This window comes from Rissa tridactyla, chromosome 1 (genome assembly GCF_028500815.1).
Source record: "Rissa tridactyla isolate bRisTri1 chromosome 1, bRisTri1.patW.cur.20221130, whole genome shotgun sequence".
Taxonomy (NCBI): domain Eukaryota; kingdom Metazoa; phylum Chordata; class Aves; order Charadriiformes; family Laridae; genus Rissa; species Rissa tridactyla.
The window spans coordinates 17,595,729-17,622,051 of record NC_071466.1 but is presented as its reverse complement, the minus strand read 5'-3'; the positions used below and the strand labels follow the sequence as shown (position 1 = coordinate 17,622,051).

Below are 26,323 nucleotides of genomic sequence, written 5' to 3'. Positions count from 1 at the left end.
AGAAAAGGTGAAACTCCACGTATTATTTAGCAATAATCAAATCACTTTTAAAATATATCTTTTACGATTGTAACAGAATCTATTAGCGAATCTTAAAAAACTGGAGAAGTTAGGAAAGTAGTGTATACATAATCTAAATAACAAAATATTTGTTTTCCTTTCACTCTAATTATGGGCACAGGAAATTTACACAATCAATGCAAACGCTAAAAACGTGAAGTATTTTCATTCTTTTAATTTTACAACACAGTGCATCATAAAAAAGACTTAATTATCCTAAAAATGCTTACCAGTCAATTGACATTCATTATTTGAGCTACTGCTTTCATCTTTATTTTGTTGCTAATTTTATAATGTCAAATAGTAGATACATTATATATAAAGTACCTAAAGCTGTAGTATCCTGGAGCGGATAACGTCAGTATCACCTGTGCAGCTGCAGTCGATTGCTAACTGAGGCATTCTGGTACTGCTGTGAGGCTTTTGTAGTGTTCATCACCAAAGGGGAGGATAGACATTGCTGAATACTCTATAATAGAATGGAGAATAATGAGGTATACATGTACATAAACAGAAATGCCATTGTGTATAATATGACATTCCAGAAACATCATTTGAGGACATCATGTGATTTGTTTTCTGTTATATAAACAATTGTGCTCCTTCATTTGGATTTAGAGGTTGGTATTACAGGGTACAGTGTCATTCCCAGAATTACTGAGTGAATATCCATCCTTCTTGAAGAAGTAAGGAAGGGGGTTAGTACAACTGCCACCTTGGACTTCTGAAGGTCAGACTTTGACCTGATTAGGAGACGGTTGACAGAGTCCCCTGGGAGGCAGTCCTGAAGGGCAAAGGAGTCTGGGAAGGCTGGACATTCTTCAAGAAGGAAATCTTTAAGGTGCATGAGGTGGCTGTCCCCACGTGCCATAAAACGAGCTGGTGGGGAAGAAGACTGGCCTGGCTAAACCGAGAGCTTTGGCTGGAACTCAGGAAGAAAAGGGAAGTTTATGGCCTATGGAAGGAGGGACAGGCCACTCAGGAAGACTACAAAGATTTTGTGAGGCTATGCAGGAAGAAAATTAGAAGGGCCGAAGCACAACTACAACTTAATCTGGCTACTGCCATAAAAGACAATAAAAATGTTTCTATAAATACATTAACAACAAAAGGAGGACTTAGGAGAATCTCCATCCTTTATTGGATGTGGGGGAAAACATAGTGTCCAAGGATGAGGAAAAAGCTGAGGTACTTAATGTCTTTGCCTCAGCTTTTATTAGCAAGACGCCTTGTTCTCAGGGTACTCAGCACAGAGCTGGATGACAGGGATGGAGAGCAGAATGAAGCCCCCATAATCCAAGACAAAATGGCCAGTGAGCTGCTACACCACTTAGATGCACACAAGTCTATGGGGCCAGATGGGTCCACCCGAGGGTACTGAGGGAGATGATAGAAGTGCTCACCAAGCCATTTCTCATCATTTATCAGCAGTCCTGGCAAACTGGGAAGGTCCCAGCCCACTGGAAGGTAGCAAATGTGATGCTCATCCACAAGAAGGGCCACAAGGAGGATTACAGGCATGTCAGTCTGACCTCAGGTTATGGAGCAGATCATCTTGAGTACCATCACACAGCACATAAAGGACAACCAGGAGATCAGGACTAGTCAGTATGGGTTTATGAAAGGCAGGTCCTGCTTGACTAACATGATCTCCTTCTGTGGCAAGGTGACCTGCTTAGTGGACAAAGGAAAGGCTGTAGATGTTGTAAACGTAGACTTTAGTAAAGCCTTCGACACTGTTTCCCACAGCATTCTCCTGGAGAAACTGGCTGCCCATGGCTTGGATGGGAATACTCTCTGATGGGTAAAAAATGGCTGGATGGCCAGGCCCAGAGGGTGGTAGTGAATGGAGTTAAATCCAGTTGGCAGCCAGTCACAAGTGGTGTTCCCCAGGGCTCAGTATTGGGGCCAGTTCTCTTCTTTAATATTTTTATCAATGGTCTGGACGAGGGCATTGAGTGCACCCTCAGTAAGCTTGCAGACGACACCAAGTTGGGTGGGAGTGTCAACCTGCTTGACACTTGCTAGGATGGCTCTACATATGTATCTGGACAGGCTGGATCAGTGGGCCGAGGCCAACGGTATGAGGTTCAACAAGGCCAAGTGCCAGGTCCTGCACATGGGTCACAACAACCCCATGCGACGCTACAGGCTTGGGGAAGAGTGGCTGGAGAGCTGCCTGGCAGAAAAGGACCTGGGAGTGTTGGTCGACAGCCGGCTGAGTATGAGCCAGCAGTGTGCCCAGGTGGCCAAGACGACCACCAGCATCCTGGCTTGTATCAGCAGTAGTGTGGTGAGCAGGACTAGGGAAGTGATTGTACCTCTGTACTCAGCATTGGTGAGGCCTCAACTCGAATACTGTGTCCAGTTTTGGGCCCCTCACTACAGGAAAGACATTGAGGCACTAGAGTGAGTTCAGAGAAAGGCAATGAAGCTGGTGAGGGGTCTGGAGAACAAGTCTTATGAGGAGCAGCTGAGGGAGCTGGGGTTGTTCAGCCTGGAGAAAAGGAGGCTGAGGGGAGACCTTCTTGCTCTCTACAACTACCTGAAAGGAGGCTGTAGCGAGGTGGGGGTTGGTCTCTTCTCCCAAGTAACAAGTGATAGGACAAGAGGAAATGGCCTCACGTTGTGCCAGGGGAGGTTTAGATTGGATATTAGGAAAAAATTCTTCATAGAAAGGGTTATCAAGCATTGGAACAGGCTGCCCAGGGAAGTGGTTGACTCACCATTCCTGGAGGTATTTAAAAGACAGGTAGATGTAGTGCTGAGGGACATGGTTTAGTGGTGGACTTGGCAGTGTTAGGTTAATGGTTGGACTTGATGATCTTAAAGGTCTCTTCCAACCAAAATGATTCTATGATTCTATGGTTCTGTGGATTCTATAGGATTCTATGGTAGGACAGGCTATGAAGAAAGTCTCAGAGAACATACAAGGTCAAAAATGCTTTAGTAAAACACAGTTAGATCCAATAAAGGTAACTATACTACACTAATTGCTGGAAAACACAAAATTTACATGCTGTAAAGCCATAAGAAATTAAATTTGTAAGATAGGAGGCAGAAGAGAGGAAGCTGAGGTTCCAAGTCGCACCCACTACTAGGATTCACTAGAAGAGAGGTAATGATGTGCTCTGTGTTCTTTCCACAGTCCCATTTGAAAACCAGGCAATCATTTTGAATTTAGGAGCCTGGATACCTTCTGGGGTTTTTCAGTCTCAAACTCAGATGGCAAAAGCCTTCTTAATAAAGAGTATTTTCTCTAACATTTTTGGTAACATTTTATCCAGTAAAGTATATGAACTATGTGAAAGTATATAAAGGATGTGAAGTACACAGGCATCTGTCTATAGTTTTTCCTCAGTACAAATATATAGTAAAGGAGGAGACTAATAATACAGAATTATAAATACTAACTCCTGCATTATAAACTGAACATTTGAAATGTAAATATTTTACTTCAGACACTCATCTGCCTGTTCAGTTCTTTATATTCCAGCTATCACGATTATTTTGCTTCAAACTGACAAGGTCTAGAATATACGAAAAAAAAATACACTTATTGAAGAAAGGTAATACCTATCATCTATAGAACACAGCATATCTGCAGTCAAAGCAAGAATTCATTGAATTACCAATTATTTTATGCAGTACCATGCATCATTCCCCCTTTCATCTCTACGTTATTAAGAAATACAAATTAATTATGAGCTATATATAGTTCAAATCGACCCTGCTAAATTACTATTCCTTAAAGGTTCTTGGAACTTCCTGGACTTTGCAAGTGTCTTCAGATTCCAAAAGGAAAATGAAACCAGAGGATGAGGCAGTCTGGTAAAGCCTGTTTACAGTACTATAAAAATTCATATGTGTATTTTTTTTTAGATTTTTTTTACATTTTTTTACATACATACACATTTACAGAAATCAAAATCTGAAAATCTGTCAAGCCAGTGAATAGATTGATGTCAATATTTCCAATTATTTCTTTTTCTGTAAAACAAGCCATGAGATCAATTTGTAGGAACTAAAGCTGAACATATTTAAATTAAATACTTACTAAAGGGGTGATTAGCTGCAAAACATTTGAAGCAGATGGGTTTCTGGTAATGGCTTCTTGAAGATCTAAAAATTGCATGAAAGCGTATCATAAATATTATGTAAACCAAGTACCGCAATAGAAATGTGATTCACAGTCAAATATTCAACACACAACTTCCGGAAGATTGTGGAAATGTAGTTTAATTGCACTGTTCTTTTTTCTCCTACCAACAGCTGCTGAAGTGTATGTCATATCTGTATTTTTAAAATTTGCAGCTAGATATTATCATCTGAACAAAAAATTCAGTGTCCATAAAGAAATCTAAAGCTAGAAAAAAGAATGCCAGCTACTCAAAGCTGGCAACAAAAATTCCAGACTTTGGTTAGTGAGTGACTAACTGTTATTCATTAAAAAGACTGCTGTGAATGCACACAGTTTTAGTCGCTTAATTTGGTAACATGTGAAAACAAAGCCAAAAAAAGGGGTTCAAAAAGGTCACTGTTTAAAAAAAGCAATGTACTTACATGACATGTGAGTACTTACAACACTTTATGCACTTACTTACAGGTACCAACTTACATGTACTTATATGTCCTATAAGTCTACCTGTAAAATTTCCCAGCTTCTTGTTACCAATTTTAATCCCCAAATAATTAGGCAAGCTAATTACATTTCTAAGATACATACATATAAATGTATTACAATCATTTGCAGTTTCTTCATTTGCAATCTGTTAACTCCTATGATTCTTTCATTGTTTCTGTCATATTCCTTATGTACTTTTCTGACAGTTTTCAAATTTTTCCTTTTCACGCTTTGCAAACTTCAGCTTTCTTGCTCCCAGTTCCTTTGCTGCATTTGCCTTTGCTCCTGTTTCTTTGTTATTTCTCTGTTATTTATACAGCAATTTATTTTCTATTTTCTTGTATTTCTCTTTTCATATCTACTTGCTTAACCCGAGCACATCGTACTAAATCTCCTCTCTGACAAAAGACAGAATTCTTCACTTCTATTTGCCTGGAAGCAATATCCATGAGGTACATACAGTAAAATGAAATTCTGAAGCACTGTTTGATGGGAGCAGGAATTGTAAGCTACAGCTGCAGAAAGTTTCTAAGCAGTTGCAAAGGTCTTTTATTCTGCTGTTGCAGTTTACAGGAAACTGAAGCCTTTTTCCTCAAAGTCAAGCAATCCACCAGTTGATGTAGAAATGTATGGATAGTGTGCAGGAGCTTAATGTGCTTTGCTTTAGTTTGATTCCAGTCAATAGGGAGGTAAATGTGGGTAACCTGATCATGAAATGGTGCAGTCCACAAGGAAAAGAAGTACAATAGTAAAATAAAATCAATGGACTTCAAGAAAGCAGACTCTTATAAACTCAAATAATTGGCATGTAAAATTTTATATGAAAAAAGTCCAAGGAAAATATAAAATTCATGAGAGTCGGCAGTTCCATAAACAGCAAAAATGTCAAGCAGAATTTATTCCAATGATATAGAAAGCCAGGCAGTCCAGTGAAGAGACCACAAGGTCCCCATTGATTTCAAATACAGAATGGAGCACACAAAATGCAAAAACTATGTCAAACTAATGAGAATATTTATGGAAGACCTGTATGATCATGTTGGTCAAAGCAAATAGTAACCATTGGATACAGTAGCAAGAGACCCCAAAAGTAAGTTTGTTCTACGAGTATGTTAGTTATAATAAGATGACGAATGAAAGCGTTGGCTAACGAATCACTGGAGAGAAAAATATATCAAGAATGAGTACAGACTTTTATCCCCACATTCTTCAATGAAATGTCAACTGCAATGCGACAGCTCATATAAAAAGCACTTCTTAAAGCAGGTAAGAAATCATCCTGGGATACAAAAAGAATAGGTTAGGGAATGCTCAAGTAAGTTTGAGATTTTTAAAGTAGTTGTGCAAGTGATATTCACATAAACATTCAGATTTGGCTGCAGCAATCTCAGAACCGTATTTGTGATATGGAGAAGAAGAGGAACACCCTAAAAGACTAGAAGAAAGGAAACGAAAAGCCATTCATTATAAAGGGCTACATTTGCAAAAAAATATAGGGTGTATAATATAAAGCGTAATTACTTGCAAAAATAATTGCAAAAAAATTAAGATGGATAAACACTGGAACAGATTCCTAAGTGAGGCTGATACATCTGTATCTTTACACTTTCACTTTAAAGAACAGTTTTGACAAACATCCATTAGATACAACATCTACAGTTGGGCTGAGGCAGTTTCTGAAGGCATCCTGCAGTCACATTTTGAAATTTTTTTTTGACCAAGGCAAAGTCACCATGATTTTAAATTAATTTCATTGACTCTAAGAAAGGTTTCATGATTTTGATTTCCTGTTTGCTATATTTAGTAAAGAATAATAAGAATAAAATAAGAAGAAACATATTTCTACCACAGGATTCACATTTTTAATCCAATTTAAACCATGACAACAAATATGAAGTTACTTAATCACTTGATGTGGGATCCTATTTATTATCAAACTTACTTTGTAGCCTTTGATTGAGACGATCAAGAGACTGGAAAATCTTCTGTTCTTCTACTGAAAGTGCACTCGTGCCTAGACACGGAGCCCTGTTGAGCAGTGAGGGCTGGCTGGCTGGTTGCACATTTTCCATAGCTGCCAGGATTTCACCTTCTGAGGCTGGTGTACTTGCTAGTTTTTCTGCCATAAGAAACTGAACAGTGCTTTCTGAAACTGAAGAGATTACAGGGGTAACTTCAAATGAGAAGAGCTCACGACATTTAAATATGCTGCTTGTTTTCATTACTATAGGTCTGTGAAACCCACAAAATGCACATTAAAAGATCAACAAAGTGGCAAAGTCAAAAAGCATGACATGTTAGAAAATGCCATAATTCAGATCACTAGTGCATCTTACAATTGGCACCACAGCAAGTTCTACTGGGTTCAGAAACATATAATGATAGCAAGCAATACCTGTCCGTGTCATAGTTATGTATGATACATCCAGCTATCATACAGTTAAATACAAACAGGAATGGAATGAAACTTGAGTATATGTTGTAGTGCATTTATAAAACCATCAATATCGTGACATATGATGCTATATCTTACATTTCCGTGGAAAAAAACAGGTCTAGACAACAAACTACCCTTTCTTACTTAGAATCACTGATGCCAAAACACAGAAGTGATGTTACGCAGTGGATGTATTAGGTCACGACTTTATGTATAATAAAGAATTGAAGTGAGATGTGGTACTGTACCTTCATCAGACTTATAGGTGTTATTCCTATTTTGTACTGGATCAAATGCAGATTGAACAGGACTCAGCTCGACGGTACATAATGAATTCTATCAAAAATATTGTAAGAATATTTTAAGTGTAATTTAAGGTAACTATACTACTTTCTGAACATTTTTTATTTATTATTTCATATTACTAAATGTTTTCAGGTGCAAAAATATTAGTGTATATTAATACAGTGATGTATTCTAGTTGGTTTTATTCTTTTTATTAGCAGTGACAGCAAGCTGACTAAGCACATTGATTCAAAATTGTGTGACACTGAACAAATCTTTGATATTCCTGAAACTCTTTCCATTTTGAAGAGAAATAAGCTTTTTTTTTTTAATAGTATTTAATATTTACCTGTGCATGATAAGTAGGCTTCCATCTTTTAGAGGCTACACTTTGTCTTCTGTGTTTATTTTCATGGTTGTTAAAAGCCTGCTTTTGTCCTGTAACGGGAACAACACCTTAAATAACAGGCATGCAAAAATAAACCAAAAATGTGTAAAAACATGATAAAGATAGTAGTAACAAATCTAACAATGGTGAGTAAACATCTCTGTCCAAATTTAGATGCTTACCTTGTATATGTTTACATCCGATCTCGCTGAATGTATTTTCTGATAGTGAAAAGATAGAAACAGGCACTTCTAAAGCATATTTAATTTCGTGTTAGCATAGGACTGTAAGATACAGATGTGGATCGTATGTGGACATTTATAAGCAGGTTAAGTGAAACCCCACTTTGAATCCCTCATAACAAAGATGGTCTGTACAATGATACAAGGTGGTCTTACAAAGTAAGAGGGAGAATGAACAGTGAACTATGACATAACAAATAGCACATAATGTACCAAAAAGTAATGTTTTGCCAAGATGCTGTGCCTTATATCTTAATGGATTCAACTTTTGTTAAGATTGCATAGCACCGTGCAGAAAATGTGTAATAGTTCACACAGTTTATTTGATTCACAGAATCCCAAAATGGTAGAGGTGGGAAAGGATGTCTCGGGATCATCCAGTCCAACACCCCTGATTGAAGCAGGGCCACCTAGATCTTGCTGCCCAGTACCATGTCCAGGTGGCTTTTGAGTATCTGTAAGGATAGAGACTCTACAAAGTCTCTGGGCAACTTATACCAGTGCTCTGTTACCCTCATGGTAAAAAAAAAGTGTTTCCTGATGTTCAGAGGGAACCTCCTGTGTTTCAGTTTGTGCTCATTGCTTCTGGTCCTTTCAGTGGGCACCACTGAAAAGAGCCTGGCTCCACCCTCTTTGCACCTTCCTTCCAGGTATTTATAGATGTTGATAATATCCGCCATGGCCTTCTCTTCTCCAGGCTGAACAATCCCAGCTCTCTCAGCCTTTCCTTCCAGGAGAGATGCTCCAGTTCCTTCATTGTCTTCGTGGCCCTTCATTGGACTCTCTCCAATCTGTCCGTGTCTCTCATGTACTGAGGAGCTCAGAACTGAACACAGTCCTCCAGGTGTGGCCTCACAGGTGTGATTCAAATGCAAAGTCATGGTTTAAAACCTTAGTTCTACAGCTTGGGGTTTTGTAGTTAATCTCACTGATTTATACATCTGTACACTAATTTTAATGACAGTACTGCTGTATAGTATTTTCCCTCAGCTGGAGAGAGATGCAAATCAGCATTTTCGTGTGCAAGTCATGAATCCACATATCCAAGGAGATATTACATTCTCATTTGTAAACACAGTTACTTGATTTGTAAATGCAGTTACTTGATTTATACTTGGGAAGATAAATTACCTATTTATTCGCATAATAAATATTTCCATATGCAGTTAAACTACAGTTCATGATTAGACCAATAGGTATTTTAGTGATTTTAACAGAATTTTATTTCTTTATTTGTTATTACAGTGGTATTTCGATTCAATATTTCTCAGTGATTGAGACAGCCAGCATGGCTTCACCAAGGACAAGTCCTACCTGACCAACCAGTGGCCTTCTATGATGGAATGACTACCTCAGTGGACAAGGGAAGAGCTCTGGATGTCATCTATCCGGACTTCTGTAAGGCCTTTGACACGGTCCTCTACAACATCCTCTTCTCTAAGTTGGATAGCTATGGATTTGATGGGTGGACTGTTAATGGATGAGGAATTGGTTGGATGGTCACATCCAGAGGGTAGTGGTCAATGGCTCAATGTCCAGATGGAGACTGGTGACAAGTGGTGTCCCTCAGGGGTCCATATTGGGAGCAGTACTGTTCAACATCTTCGTCAATGACATAGACAGTGGGATCGAGTGCACATTCAGCAAGTTTGACGACAACATCAAGCTATCTGGAGCAGTTGACACACCTGAGGGACAGGATGCCATCCAGAGGGACCTGGACAAGATCAAGAAGGGGGTCTGTGTGAATCTCATGAGGTTCAACAAGGCCAAGTGCAGGGTCCTGCACCGTGATCAGGGCAACCCCCAGTCTCAATACAGGCTGGGGAATGAAAGTATTGAGAGTGGCCCTGCTGAGAAGGACTTGGGGGTACGGGTGGATGAGAAGCTGGACATGAGCCAGCAATCCTTGCTACATCAAAAGAAGTGTGGCCAGCAGGTTGAGAGAGGTGATTCTCCCCCTCTACTCTGCTCTCATGAGAGCCCACCTGGAGTACTGCATCCAGCTCTGGAGCCCTCAGCACAGAAAAGACATGGGCCTGTTGGAGTGCGTCCAGAGGAGGGCCACAAAAATGACCAGTGGGCTGGAGCACCTCTCCTGTGAGGAAAGGTTGAGTGAGTTGGGGTTGTTCAGCCTGGAGAAGAGAAGGCTCTGAGGAGACCTTATTGCAGCCTTTCAGTACTTAAAGGGGGCTTATAAGAAAGGTGGGGACAAACTTTTAATAGGGCCTGTTGTGATAGTACAAGGGGTAACGGTTTTAAGCTAAAAGAAGGAAGATTTAGAATAGATATAAGGAAGAATTTTTTTTGCCATGAGGGTTTGCCCAGAGGGGTGGTAGATGCCCCATTCCTGGAAACATTCAAGGTGAGGTTGGATGGGGCTCTCAGCAACCTGATGTAGTTGAAGATGTCCCTGCTTATTGCAGGGGGGTTGGACTGGATGACCTTTAAAGGTCCCTCCCAACGCAAACTATTCCATGATTCTCTGATTCTATAGTTCTATAATTCTATGATTTAACAAAGCAGAATTCTTACCATTTGCAGAAAAAAACCCCAATTCATTGATCCTAGAAGCAGATTTGAAACTACTTATCTGGCTGCTGCCATCAAGAGTAACATGGGACACCTTAGCTTTTGCCATTTTGTTATATGTGAATTACTGTAATGTGACACATGGTGCTGAATAGCACCTGAAAATAAAAGCAAATGTGATCACTTTATATTGAATACAGGGAGAAATTTAAAAAGAAGCAAAGAAGAAATCCCTTGTTATATTAATAATCATAGAATGTTTTTCTGAAAAATATAATCCAAAGTTGCTCTATTGATATGCATCGACACTTAATTTAATTAGTTTGAAAGACATGCTAGATCTACACCAAGAGACTCCTTTGAGAAATGTAAGACAAAAATATATTAAGTGATAGTATCTTTAAGGGCATGAAATACTGAGCAGTCTGCCCTCATTTAACTATAAGCATATGAATTAATACCATTTGTCACAGGCTAAATGTTAAGAATATTTTTAAAGCGTTTTACTGATTGAACGCCAAAGTACTTAAAATAATTGTAGTATTCAGCTACAGTATAATATGTGTCCCCCAGAAGATACACCACTTGAAGACTGGAAGGCCAATTAAAGGAAGATCCTCATGGACAACAATTTTATTTATTCATCTTGTTCTCACTTTTTTTCTCTACATTTGGCCAAGCACTGCAATAGATCCCATTTTCTGCGGTGTCCTCACAGACCTCACTGAACTCTGTAATAGTGCCACAGCAGATATTTTACTCAAGAACAATGCAGTACTCAGTCTCTCATAGCAAGCACTTCAGGACAAAGACTTTGGTGATCTATGTGCATTTGCAGGCAATAGAACAAATAATAGCAAGTCATTAAGAGTTATCTAAAGTATTTAAAATAAAGAAGAATTTCGAAACACTTTCAAACCTAAGCAGATATTGAGAGAGGGCCATCCCCCGCATTTTTGAAAAGAAGTTACTTGGTGCTTCCTCTAAAAGAGCTGGAGCTATGTGATACTGGGGATGTCACATTTAAAGTCGCAGTGAAGACAGTATTAGCAGCGCACACAACTTTGACCCAATAACTTTCCTGATTAATTGATCTGATGTGCAAATAAGGACATCAAGAGGCAAGTATCTCTGCTGGAGGCGAGGCATGGTAATGCAAGTCTTCAGTCATTTCCAATGTAAAATCAAACAGGTTAACTTAAGTCACACATATCTTAAGCTCATCTCTTTGACTTTGAACTGGAACGGACAAGCAGATAACATTTCTCATTTCCCACCCCTGCTTTAGGCCAAGAATATTCACCTGCCTCTGCTCTTACAAAACAGCTGTTCTGAATCACTTCATAGTTAAAACTATGTATTACTGTAGATAGATAAAACCAGAAATTTAGGGTTGTTTTTTTTTTAAAGTCATGGGAATTACTTATTTTGGTAGAAAGTATCTTTGAGCTGCACGGCTGATCCTCGGGGTGATGCCAGTATGTGAAGTGTTTTGGATACTGCTTGTACCTGAAGCAGGGTCTACAGCTTCAGGAGCGCTGCCTCCAGCTGCAACCCTCAATAGGAAGCAAACCAGCATACAACACACAAACTACAAGCACAAGGATGCCATCAGTGCCCGAGGCACAGAATACAGCTAGGCTGCAGAGGAGAAACAAGGCAAATCAAAAAGCCTGAAACCTATTTTGAAATGTAAAAACCAGGAAATTAAAATCTATTCTCCCAAAATTTCTTATGCATCTTTCCTCTGTTTTACCAATCAGTCTCTCCATTATATTGTTCCCAAGGTTAGTTATTAATAAAATAAAGGGTTATTCCTAAAATTTCCTAAAATTCCTTATAAATCAGACATACTTTGCAGCACAGCAAAATTTATCTGGTAGAAGCTCTTTATTTTTAACCTACATTTCAGTTTTTTGAGCATTAATTGGATTACTGAGACTAAAGCATAGTAATTTTAGGCATTTACAGTATCAGCATTTTAAAAACATGTTAGATCTACATTTCATTCACTCAGGTGGCAGTGACTGATGGACAACAAGCTATCGCTCCCAGTTACCTTGCAAACTGGCTCATATAAACTTAGTCACTTCCTCCTATACCATTATTTAGACCACCTGTCACATCTGCTCATTAGCCAGGCATATAATCTCAGGGAAAATGCTTCCTTTTCATTTAATATTGTAGAGAGCTATTAAAAATGGGGATCAATGTTTGAGAGGCCTCTGGGCAGCACTAGAATAGAAGTGACAATGACAAATGGTAAAAACTTGTTAAAACTGGCTGTATTGTGTGAATGGATGAAAGGCTGGGTGTTTTAACTGAAAACAAATTTGTGACGTAATTGAAAAAGACTTTCGTCTGAACATCCCCCCACCCCAGACCCAGAAACATGACTCTTACCAGTGGCAGGGTCTTTTGGAGCTCGGGCAATATGCGCTCCTTGCCAGGAGGTGCTTGTTTTCCCAGCTGCTGGGATATGGTGGAGAAGTAATCCATTTTCGGCGTTAGCAGGTCTTCTTTCAGTGCAGGCTACTGAATGATTTTGACAGGCGCTTGTCTGAACATTATTTACAGAACACCTACATTTTGCCCAAGGTTTGTATTTGGCCGTGCTGCAGCCAGGTGTAGGTATCCCAGTGGCCAAGTCCAAATGACAAGTAATTCTCTCACTGTTTTCTGCACCCTTTCTATTTAAAACCTGATCTGCTAAGAAAACATGCCTTTCATTTAAATCATTCTTGCTTGTAGTGGTAGCTTGAAGACTTGAGGGCTGACACCCAGGGCTGGCTGCATTTTTGCCACTTCTGTTTCCCGGCAGAGGTGCGGATGGTGGGTGAGGTGCCACCAATTTCCCTGGAGCTTTCAGAGTTTTGTTGGCTTCAGTGGCTGACTGTGGTCGGATTATAGTGCCTGTTCTCTTCTTGGGCATAAAACTTGGCTGGCCTTTTACAGATCTTGGTCTTCTAGTTATTTTTGCCTTATTTTTGAGTTGGTTAATGTCATTAATTTTAGAATTATTACTACATACTGGGGGATTACTTTCTTCACCTTGTGATACCATCCAAGCTTTTTTAGTAGAAAAGGAACCAGTAGACATAAATATATTCAGAGGCATGCATTCTTTCTTTGATTCTTCAGTATTAACATTTGGTTTTGATATATGAGAGTTTTCCTGATGATTTTTCATGAACAAGGGGTTTGAAGGTTGAGCAACAATACTTAAATTAGTCTTAGGAGCATCATTTGTAGTTTGAACATATTGCAGCTGTGCAGAAGATATTTCACTGGTGGTTTTTTCATAGCATTTTTCATTATTTTCTATTATTATCTGGTTAATTTGATCATGCCATCTTAACTTTGTATTGTATTTTTCATTTTCTGCACTTTTCTTTTTTATTTTTGCCAGTTCTAAACTGTCTCTGATAGAAGACACAGGCCGAGTTCCAAAACTGATCCCATGGTTCATAACCACAGCTTTGAAATGGCTGGGTTCATATTTAGATTCCTTCTTTAAGATACTTGTGAATAATCTTGCTCTTTTTCTTTCAAGAATATTGTTTTTCAGGGTTTTGTGCTGTGCACGAGTGCCAGAATTTAACTCTGTGTCAGACACCAGTGACATAGTTTCTGTCATATTTCCTTTCTCTTCCTCTCTGTTATTCTGTTGCTTAACATCACACAGAACTGAGGCATTTGGTATGTCCTGAAATAAAGATGATCCTGGATTAGTGTCATCAATACATTTAATATTTTCTTCTTTTGTTTCAGTCATTTTTCCGGAGGTATTTTTTAAAAACTCCGTACTGATGTTTTTGTCCTTTGGTAACGTATCAGCTGTGCTAGGAATGCCAGTGGAACATCCCTGATTAGGAAATAGGATTATGGATGTTGCAATAGATTGACTGGAGGTTTGCACAGATATACTTCTTTTTTGTGGGGTCATTTTAAAACTCTGATCTTGCATCAGATCCTGAACTCTTTCTCCTGGAATACAGTCAGGGCTGGCCCAGACTTTGCTAGGATTGAAAACAGTCTGACCACTGGGTAATGTGCTGGCCGTTCCAGAAGATGGTTTGCTGCTTTCTTCTTTTATATTTTGCAGAAAACGAAATGCATTACTTACAGAGCGTTCTTGCTTACCAGAGGCAGAGAACTCTGCAGGGCTTTTTCCAGGTCTGTGAGAAGCAGATGATTCCTCTTCTGAATTGTTTACATGTTCAGCAGGAGTTAGAACATTATATTTAGCTAAAAGATTATGAATAGGTAAGTTGTGGTTGTTTTGCAAATCTACATTTCTCACACAATTATTTAGATGCACATTTTTAGAAGTACTTTGAGCTGTATAAAGCAAACCATTATTCCTAGTCTGTGATTTTTCTGGATTGTACAGGGCACAGTCACACTGTGTAGTCAAAGATGATTCACTCGGTGTTGTGTAATTTCCATTTTGTTCTCCAGCCTCAAGACTGTCAAGGCTTGACAAGCTTTCTGAATCATCTGTTTTCTTGACTTCTTGATGAAAATTCTGAAATAGAGGCATAAACCCAAACTGTTACATTTATCAGAAATGGTTTTTTTTGCTGATATTAATTTTTCATTAATGAGAGCTTAGGCTAAAATACAATAAATATTGAGTATGGTGCTTTTACGACTTTGTTCATAGCGTCCTGAGTGTTTCCATCAAGTCAAAATTTACCTGTGTCCAATTGTAAAAGGAAGCGATATGGTCTGGACATGAAATTCAGAGGAAAGAGCTGCAACAAATTGCATCTTAAGTTTTAAATCAATTCTGCAATACCGAAAAAGGAACAAGATTTGTCTAAACAACACCACTGTTTCCAAATTGCCCTGTGGCACAGGATGTTTTTTGTACTGTAACATGTAAGGCAGTTTACAAAATGAAAGAGAATCCATAAAAACGCAAATTTGATAGTGGATCTGCCCCAAAATGGATTTTTTTTATAATACCAGACTGAATATGTTTATTTTCATACAAAGTGCCACAAGTGATGAGGATTTAAACCTTGTCGTAGAAAACACATAAAACATCTCCCCGCTACCATAATCACAGTGATTAACACCTCCCCCCAGTGAAACGCCCTCTTCTCATCTTTCATAAAGAAGAAAATATCATCTGATCTGTGAGGACAGATCAGGTCTAAGGGCATATGGGAGTCCCATCCACTCCCCCAACTTCTTTGTCAAACTTTAATGTAGGATGAATAAGAGCAACTGGCACCATCAGAATCACCATTGGGACAACTTTATGTATGTACTATGTAGGCATTTTTTTCATTATTACTTCTCCATCCAAACACTGAGATGCCTAACATGGTTGAAAATACATACCTTTTTAAGTACAACATTTCAAAATACACATAAACATAATGGAAAACAAGCCCACAACCATTTTCACAATCTCATAGTCTCTCTCTCTGCCGTTAAGTTCACTTCCATACAAGTGAGTAGCTAAGTGATTTTAAACGATGTGTTGGAAAAAACTGGGGTGGTGTTGGAAAAACTAAGACAAGCTGCATCAGATATGCTATTTTATGCAATGAAGACCTTAAATCGAAAACGTTTCAAATAGCAAAATCTGTTAACCTAGGTAAGTGATTATGTAAGATATTATATATCCCCTGTAATTCTATTACAATAGAATTAACATTTTGAAAATTTACCAAAGAATGCATAAAATTAGTGAATAAGTACATATTTTTGTAGTAAACCATTTTAATATCCTAATAAAATTGTTGTACCGTGATGTTGCATAGTATATAGCTGTACAAATATTTTAAATTGCAGAATAAAAAGCTTCACGAGTCCTGAAAGACATTTTATGATTGAATTAAATCTTATCTTGCACTATATGTGTTCAGAGTTAGTGCAGTCTTCTATTATAGTTATGATCTGAGATAAGGAAACTAAATAGAAGAACAAAGAACCAAATGTAGAGAAAGATTCTTTTAAGGAACATTTTCAAATGGAAGGCATACAAACCAGTGTCTTTCTAATAGAAAAGAATAAATAACGCTTTGATAGGTATTTATTAACCTTTATGCTTGGATAAATTATATTGTTAACCTCTGCTTGAACTTCACCAAACAAGGAAAAGGCATATGCTCAGAGCTTTCTGTACCACACCAAATTTAAGAACTAACTTTGAAATTTTCAGATGGGAAAAAAAAACCAGTAAAAAGAAATTATAGGTGTCAGGCTTACTGCTTGTCTAATTTGAAACTGCACCTGTATAGCTGAACATGTGTTTCTAAAATGGCTAAGCTAAACAAAGGAAAAATTTTGTAAGGATTGATATTAAAAAACCTGTTCTGATAGCAGGTTAACTTAAACTGGTAAATCTGGAGGGTGCAAGAAAAGTTGCAACTTCCAGAAATAAGATCAAAAAAATTCTACCCAGTTGTGCTCCAAACTGAAAATAGACTTGTTAAACAAAACCTCATGGGAATACAAAATCTCAGTTGAGGCAACGTCCAGAAAAAAATTAGGAACTAAGGAATAAAGAAGGATTCCTCATTTAAACACATACTCACTTTTACTTAGTTCATGCAAAATTAATTAATTTACATTTATTTTGTTGCATCATACAATTTCATCATTTCACACATTAAAGATGCTTATCATTCTCATTAAAATATTTACATATTTTATTTCACTTTCTGGCTTACTCTGTAATGAAAAAGAATGTCACCTTTTTTTTGTAAAAATGCATAGCTAGAACTGCTTCTGCACACCTCAAAAACATTCAACAATTATTCTTTTTTAGCAGTCAACAGCTACAGGGAAATAAACCTGGAAATCCCAATGATTTAATTTGATTTAATCTGTGAGAATATTATAGGATGATAAGGAAATAAAAATGTTCATAGAGTGTACTATCTTTTGATTTTCTGGATTTGCATATTGTTTCTGTTACAGAAGTACAATTTATTGTACTGCCTGTTGCCTGCATTATCTTATGTCCTAATGCATGAAACCTAAACCCCGCCTGTCCACATACTCAGTATTCTAGAAAGGGGAACACTTAGGAGGAGTTAAAGAGGTCACTTTTATGCCTTAAGACTTGGAACAGCTGTGTCAAGCAATTTCATTTCAGTAAAGCACTAAAACAAAGAGAAAACATGAGCCTAAGAAATCCTTCAAGAGGTCAATGAAAGAACAACATGGCAACAAGTAAAATTTTAAGAGAACTCCACAAGTGAATTTTCTGCCAAAGGACTCTGTCAGATTGGTATTACACTAAAGAGCTGCTATATGTATATTTGACATTTTCTGCAATAGAAGTGCTGACTGTTCACAATTCCACGAGGTGAATGGGAACACTCTTCTGAAGATAAATGCTGGAAAAGCGCTACCCACTCTGAAAACCCAGGCCCCTCACCTCTCACGCTACTTGCTGGTTTTGATAATTTCGACTGGTTTATTCGCAGGAGTTCTTTATGCTTTATATGTGTGTATATATAATGTTATACTTCATGTTCATGGTGAAGTAAAAGACTCCAGTGTTCATACAGATAAAAGGCTACCTCTCAAAGCCACTGAGGAACCTAAACACTTTTACTAGTTTTGAGTTTACCAAATATGGAATGGGAAAGTCCATTAGAAAATTAATAATCCCTTTTCTACACAAATTTGGAAAACAAAACGTACATGGCATTACACAATACTGATTCCACAGAAGATTTGGGCAGACCCAAGAAAACAAATGCCACTGAGAAAGGACTTTGGTGCTTAGGTTACACAAGAGATTCATTATAGTGTTCCAAATCCACCAAAGAAGCTATGGAGGTATAGGATGACCATAAAAAAGCTTCCTATCAACACCCCTCTCTTTCCTAGGCTAACTCCTAGGTGCCTAATTTCCCCCCTCCAGCTATGTAGGATACAGAAACTAACTATCTATGAACCTGAGTATTCAAAAGGACCTGATTTGCCTGTTCGGAAAATCATCACAGGATGCTAGAAATACAGGTTCAAACTCCTTGGGATAAAAAGAACTCAAGTTTCCAATTTCGTAGGCACTCAGGCACTTCAGCAGGCCATACTGTACTGAAGGATTTTTACAGAAAAGTGATCTGAACACTGACTGTCAGGGTTTCAAGTTCTGACTTTCAGTTTTCTCACTGTTGCTTTCTATTAATTAATTTAGCATCTCAGTACTCAGAGTGCTGCTTCTCAGGATCCCTATTCCAGGTGCCTAACTCTCATAGACTAACCTAGTCATTCAGCTCCACAAGTGGAATTCATAATGCTAGTTTTTAAATACTATTAACATTATGAAATGATTAAATGTTGAGTCACTGAGCACAATAATTCATTACTGCCTGGTTTTGTTTCTAACCTATTAATAAATTTATTTTGAGCAGGCATCATCTACCCTGCGAATTTAAGAGATGGGGTCATGTAAAAATAGTTCGAGACTGCATAATTGAAAACCATCATAAGGCAAATAGCGCGGAGGAAAGTTGGGCATGCATATGCAATATTAATTCTAGAAGTTTTTAACTGCTTAACTAATAATCATTTTAATGTTATATATAAAATGCAATGCCACAATTTAATGAGAAAATGCATGGTTACAATCTAATTCAATGTCATTGGGTTATCCCAAAAAAGGAGAATGGAGATCAGCTAAAAATTACCCATTTTCACTTCTTTGGAATTTGCAGGTTGTGGGAGAAATGATGTTTTAAAAAATATTTTGTAGATGGAGCTATCTTTAGACAATACTTCAGAGGCAGAAATTAAAGGAAAACAATTCTCAGAGATTTTTTTCCCTTTTAAAGCAAAGAAATAATCCTCTCTCTCACTGATGGTTAAGGTCTTAATGATGAGACTCAAAACCCTGAAATTATCCTTTTCAGAAAAGCTTTCCAACAAAATCTGATTTATGGGGAAACAGGAGAAGAATAACTGATGGAGGAAAGTATTTCTTCATCTTCTAGAAAACTCAGAATCTGTCTTCCTAGTTTATTCTTATTCACAAATACACAAATAAGGCATTAGGGTTAACAGATTTGAATGAACTGGAGCTGTAGCATCAGAAAAAAAATATATGAATACTATTTGACCAGTACACAACTCCTAAAAGACCCATAATGACATAGTATAATTTTTAAAATAATCCTTAGTTCAGCTGAGAGACTATCCTTCCAGATCTCTCTGACTTGCTAAAAAATTAGTACACATTTTTGCAGTCTATAAAAAACATTACTTTTTCTTTTAGCAATGTAAATACATTGCAGAGGTGGAAAATTTTTTAACATATTTCCACTCTATCTTGTGCACTGCACAGCAGCAACCAAGGCAGAAAGTGGATTTATATTAGGAAATGCTAAAGGTCAGATACAGAAATACTTTTAGAATCATAGAATATCCTGAGTTGGAAGGGACCCACAAGGACCAAGTCCAAAGCCTGACTCCACACAGGGCAGCCTAAAAGTTAAACCACATACCTAAGAGTGTTTTCTAATATTATATATTTATACCTCTCTAGAAATAAGTTTATCTAATCAAACAGTTTCATGTAATTGCCAACATTCACTGCATGCTTCATTAATATAATCACTTATCTTGAAAAAAATATTTAGCGACTGTCACATGTTACCTGTTTCACAAATTCCATTCTTTCATTCAAGACATACATTCCTCTTAAGAAACGTACAGATATGATTTATAAGCATACCTACAAGATTTCAGCATCTGCCTTCCCCTAAACAGCCTACTGAATTTAAAGGCTGATATTTATTATTTTTTCTTGCCGCTATTTGAAAAAGCATAATTCTTTTAAGTTGTTTGTCACAAGATCTTTCAGTCTCCTGGGTCCCAGTTATTCTCTGCTTATTCCTGTCCTCTGAACTCTGGGTGTTTGATTTAATGCTTTATTTCCCAGTATCAGGCATAAACTTTACAACAAAGCTCAATCTACTAAGTACCACAGAAGTGCTGCTGTGGGTTGATGATAATTAATATTAAAAAAAATATTGAAAGAATTGATTAGGTTTCTGTGTACCCAGGCCACCATGAGCCTACTGGGACAGAAGCAGAATACTGGAAGAAAAAAAGTAGCTAAATTCTGTGTTTCTTTCCACTTCTCAAAAGGTTTCCCTCTTTTTTAAAAAAAAAAAAAAAGCAAAACACAGCTCTGCTCTTCAGTGGGGTAGAATTAATCTGGACAGTGACAGTTTAATCTTGATAAGAAACCAATAGATTTCCTAACATCCCCTTGAGACATTATTATATACTATCTCTCACAATACCAAGTTATCATAATATAATATAGCATCCTGGCAGACCAGTATGCACAAACTTTTGTACCTTCCGCTCCCCTCCTTCAAGCAAACACTTTATTATTACCATAACTGCAGTAAACTAAAGATCAGATATGGCTATTTTTTTTTCTGTTCTTCTCCTTTAGCTACATTTATGAACATTTTACTCTGTTGCAGTAAAACAAATCACTTCAAAAATAGCTATGAAGTATGGTAGAAATAGTTTAGTGCATAATTATATATAAATATTTCATAGATACATACATATATATGGATATACGTATATGAATGTAAAACCAAAACCGAAGTCATGCTAATATGTATAGCAATTCTTATGAAAAAGTACATGCTGGTAAAGGAGGAGCAGGTATATATTAGATGACAGTTCTCAATTTCCCTGTTTCTGTGCTTTGTGAGCTATGCTGTATGTATAACAATCCTAACTTATCCACAAGTAAAGGCTTATTCATGTATTAATCTACCTGTGAAACAAACTCTTTTGTACTGAAAATGCTGTTTCAGCTCCAATCCTACGTTATCACCTGTTCAAGCAGGGCTTTGAGTTGAGGCAAGACGCTCTTCAAATGACTGAACATCCAGATTGCCAGATATGAAGATTGTAACGTCATTTTATATAGCACAGGCTTGGGATAAACCGCTTCTTTACATAAAAAACACCCACAACGTACTCTTGAGGAATACACAATCAAATCAAGTTTGAGTATTTGGGCAAAATAATTTAGTCTGGAGATCCATTTCAATTTGCGTTTATAGCAGATGTGGATTTTGGATTAGTGAAATAACATGGAAGACAGTAGTATGTTGCAATATTGATTAAAAGCCAATAACCCCTCTGATTTTGCCAAAAGGAAAATAAGTAGGGAAATCACTTCAGTTTGTCACATAATTTAAGCGATTGTCGTGGTTTGGGCTGGGCTAGCTATTACACAGTGATCAACATAAAATATGTTAACATTCATAGTTACAAGTAAAAAATGGCCAGTGTTTCTAGATTTAAGGTGACCATAGAAACCTCTTTCAAGTCTTTGAATAGTCTCTTCAAAATCAAGTGTGACTTCAGTACCAATGCCATTTTCCCCTAACCCTCTCCTTAAGAGTCTGTTTTCCCACTAACTAGCCCTGAGCATTCTACAAGTTCTTGACACTGGGGAGAGAGTCTGTACACAAGGCACTCCTTTTTTCCATGCTGGTCTTGTCCATGCCTCTGAAGAGCCAGACTGATACAATACACCTTGCAGAAGGAACCTCTGTTTAACTCATTCCAGACATACTACAAATGCACTTGAAAATGAATTCAGTTTTTCCATCGGTCACCTGAAACATCTCCATTTCATAGACACAGTCCAACCTCAACAGCACAGTGACACAAACAGCTAACAGTCATACAGGTCAACTCAATCGTGCAAGTAAGACGATGACCATACCTACGTGTTTGCAGCATCTGCTGCTCTCATTCAGTGGAACATCACTTAGAAAATATTCTTCATTATTTCTCAGAGACTTATTTAATTCTATATGTAACATACATAAACACACAGTATAATAGGATACAAAATTTTATTATATTAGAGATAATACAAGAATAACCCTCTGACCTCATGGTTTGGGTTGCAGTTTCTGAGAAATTATACCTGTGTTCCAGTCCCTGTTTCAATAAATATCGAAGCATTTTATGCCAAGGGGAACAGTATCCATAGAAAGGCTGATAGTGAGTACTTCAATGGCTGCACAATATGCTTGGGAAAAAAAGGAGTGTCAAGGTAAAATTCCTGCTTCAACTCAATCAGAAAGGGATTTAAAATTTGTATTTCACAGATGCCACTTGAATAACCTAATTATGGTCATATAAAGGAGGGAAGAGGAAAATACAGTCTCCGTGTTGTAATCTATACCTATTTTGTCTGCGAATTAGCTCTTACTTCCAAGTATTTTGTTTAAAAAGTGAAACAATAGAAGCAAAATGTTATGTCAATCAAACAGTTTAATTCAAGCATAATGTATTTTTTGGGAAGAGCATTAAAATATTGTACTGATTTATTTTGTGTGGCCACCAAATTAAAGAGGTGATGAAAAGAAAAAGACAAAAGATAGCTGAATAATACTATTCCCTGTCACAGTAGAGCCATTTTAATGGAAATTTTCTAAATTATTCCGTTCAAGGCAGATGACAGAAATGGAAAATTTCAACATAAACGGTTAACATTTGGAAAAATGATAAGCGCTTTAGAGTAATGTCTTTTGGTGAAAAAGCTGCATGCAGCTTTAACTAAAGACCGTGCTACCAGCTCCACCTTAAAGGTTTTATTTATGTCTGCAACAAAACCAGGAAAGGACTATGTAACAAAACCTTTGATTGCGAATGAAATTAACAGTACTAATTTCTTCAAAACTGAACATACTGATGGACGTGTACCAAATAATAATTTGATGTACTGGCTCAGACATAACTGTTGCACAAAATAAAGTCTACTGCTCTCAATATTTTAAGCAAAATAATTCTGAAGAATGGCAGAAGGGTCACTAAAAGCCTTGGCTAACTGATGAAACTATACAAATTTTCAGGGATGGAAAACAGGGAACACACCAAATCTACCGGTAAGGGTCTACATAGAACTTTATCGTCCTGTAGGAAAGAAAAGAATTTTAGGAATCTTTATAATCCTGCTGGGCCTGTAAAAACAGAAACAAAGAGAGGTCAAAGGATCTCAATGGATGGTTAGACTGCAAAGCATGTGCACAGTGAAATACTTTAACATTAGTTTCAGAAAGGCAAGTACTGTTGAAATGATTTTGGACAACAGACAGTAACAAGGCTACTGAAGCCTATTCATGTCAGTAAGAGTACTATAAATAATTACAATTCATAAATTTTATTAGTGAGAGTATTATAAATACTATTTTACAGAACAGGAAGTCACAATGCACATGCACAGCAGCGCAATCCGAGTATTAAACTTCCAAAACTCAGGCCTTAGAACAATGACAATAACTTTTTTGACTGTTTTTCTAATCAGAGTCCAAAGCATGCAATTTCATGAAAGAAAGTCCAAATGTTTGAAGTATAAATATTTACAATTTGAAACTGTTTATCAGAGGGAAGAAGCTGAGCAACCCCTAGTGGTAGCAGAAAAATGCATTCTGGAAAAAAAAGCAAATTTTTACAGGACCAGAGCACTTTCAAAAATACAATAATTTCTAAACACAAATGCCTGTATTATATGCAGTGTCCAAAGCTGGTGATAACGTTTAGAAAAAACTATAAGTAAAAAATCATGCATGACTCATGGCAGTTTCCCCCTAGAATTCAATTAGAATATAATAATTGTGTTTGATAAAATACACAATATAGTTGTCTTGCAATATATTAAAAATAATCTTTTAATATATTTTTTTCCCAAAGAGATTGCATTTTTTTTCCCCTAATTCTACTAAGTCCTAATGCAGCTACTGCCAAATTAAACATCATCATTTAGGGAGGAATTTGCAAACACTATACCAATGAAATGCCCAATGTGGTATTAAAAAAAAAAAAAAAAAGCTTAGACCTTTTTGGATTTTGTTTGAAAGTGGTTATCTAGAATTCAGTTTTATCAGCTCTCTTCTATAAATTGCCATTTGCTCTTCCTTCTTTTTGTGCTTGGAAATAAGAATGAACACTATTCAACAACCTTGCCAGTACAAACTACTTTCTGTCTCCTCAACCTTTTTGAAATTTACTCCAGTTGACTGAGATTTTCTGTGTTAGCCATCAGCTGCTCAAGATTCTTATGAATACCCATCAGAACAAAGTAGGTACAAAGACAGAGATGAATGTGGCTGAAAACACCAATATCAAAGAACTTGAAATATATCTGAACTGTATACGGTCTTTCAAAAGTTACCCATACACATGTATTAAAAAGAAAAGCCCTTGCTCTGTTGCCACCAATGATCCCATGCCTCTAGCCATCACCAATATAAAGGCACGGTGCTTCATAGGGTTAAGGTCATTTCAGATACCACGAGTCCAGACACCAGTCGATAATATTACAGAAATAAAAGAATAAATCCAAAATTATGTCCTCCTTTTTTCAAAAAAATCTAATATTGAAGACAATACTTCCAAAATCAAAGACAAGACTGACAGACCTAAAATCACACTTAAAAGTGCAGTTGTAAGAAATCACGTTTGAGCTCAGTTCTTCTTGATTTTCACTGTGTTTCTAAGATGACTTTTGAAACTCATTTTGGGTTCAAAAATTAGTTTAGGCAGAAAGTTAATGGGCAAAAGTTAATGGGCTTGTTACTGGAACATCTGCATCTATTCCAAAGATGACAAAAAAGGATCTCAAGAGACTTGAAGTCAATCCCTAAGAAATCACCACACATTGGAAAAAAACCCAAGAAACAAAAAAACCCCCAGCATTTGACCTACCATAATTATACCGCTATAGCATTTTGTGCTGAGCTGCAGCAACAGGCAAAGCAGAAACTTAAGTGCAAATTGCAAGCCACCAATTTAATTTTGGAGCTAGCACAAGACTCCTCTGATAGACTAATGGCTATCTACTTCAGACCCAAAGTCTGACATACAAATCCTACATTCACAGAAAGAAAGATAACACGACAGATATCTGAAAAATTTGTGAAAATATTCTTGCAAACATTTTTGAAGACTTCTGATTTCTTACCGAAAAATATGTATAATTTTACTATAAATAGTCTATTGGTAAGGCATAGTACACTGTGCCTTCAGGTGTTGTCTGCTTGGTAGAGTGCTTAACAGACTTTTCATTTTTATCACATTCAACAAAATTTCCATTACATTTAAGAAGCATCATGTAATGAATCACATGGAAATATCATACCTCCGAGTTGCTGAGATGCTGTTTTTCAAGGAGTTGTTGCATTTCTTTCAGATTTTTCTGGAAGAGAGGTTGGTTACTATCCATGTTTGTTCTACTGCTCTCTTGTATTGTTTTATCCCAGTCAAGCATTGCTGAAATCTGCTTCTGATGGAAAGAACCGTTTCTAGATGCTGATGAGGATGAAGAGTCATCTGTGGTTCTTGATGCAAGCAAATAACTTATTACTTTGGCTTATTTCTATGCGTCACCTGTACACTTTTAAATATGTTCCTTTCCAAAAGTATACATCATCAACAAATGCCTGGAAAGTGAAAGACAGCTGCACTATATGGAACTACAGGTGGTGCTGTTAGTACTATCTGAAACTGTGCAACAGTTTCCATCTTAAACCTTCTCTTCTGTTATTTATAAATAGTCAGACTTTTCTGATTGGGTTGTTGGGTGACTGCCTCAGGCTGAATTAATCTGGAAAATGTCAGCCAACAGTTTGGTCATTTGCAAAAATGGAACACGGAACGAAACACAAGTAAAATGGCCTTTGTTTTTCCATAAGATTGGCTTATACTAGAGGACAACTATATATTGATGCTGTCAA

General features: G+C 37.2%; 1 protein-coding gene across 1 annotated transcript in view; it reads right to left on the bottom strand.

The window, feature by feature from the left end:
• Nucleotides 1-417: 417 nt before the first annotated feature.
• The window catches only part of CEP126 (centrosomal protein 126), a 46,450-nt gene continuing 20,544 nt past the window's right edge, over nucleotides 418-26,323 (bottom strand). Inside the window, 9 exon segments of the mRNA XM_054187860.1 lie at nucleotides 418-529; nucleotides 4,118-4,182; nucleotides 6,627-6,836; nucleotides 7,370-7,457; nucleotides 7,756-7,862; nucleotides 10,572-10,673; nucleotides 10,676-10,726; nucleotides 12,972-15,096; nucleotides 25,729-25,927. Coding sequence (XP_054043835.1) covers nucleotides 425-529; nucleotides 4,118-4,182; nucleotides 6,627-6,836; nucleotides 7,370-7,457; nucleotides 7,756-7,862; nucleotides 10,572-10,673; nucleotides 10,676-10,726; nucleotides 12,972-15,096; nucleotides 25,729-25,927 — 3,052 coding nt within the window. The 3' untranslated portion in view covers nucleotides 418-424.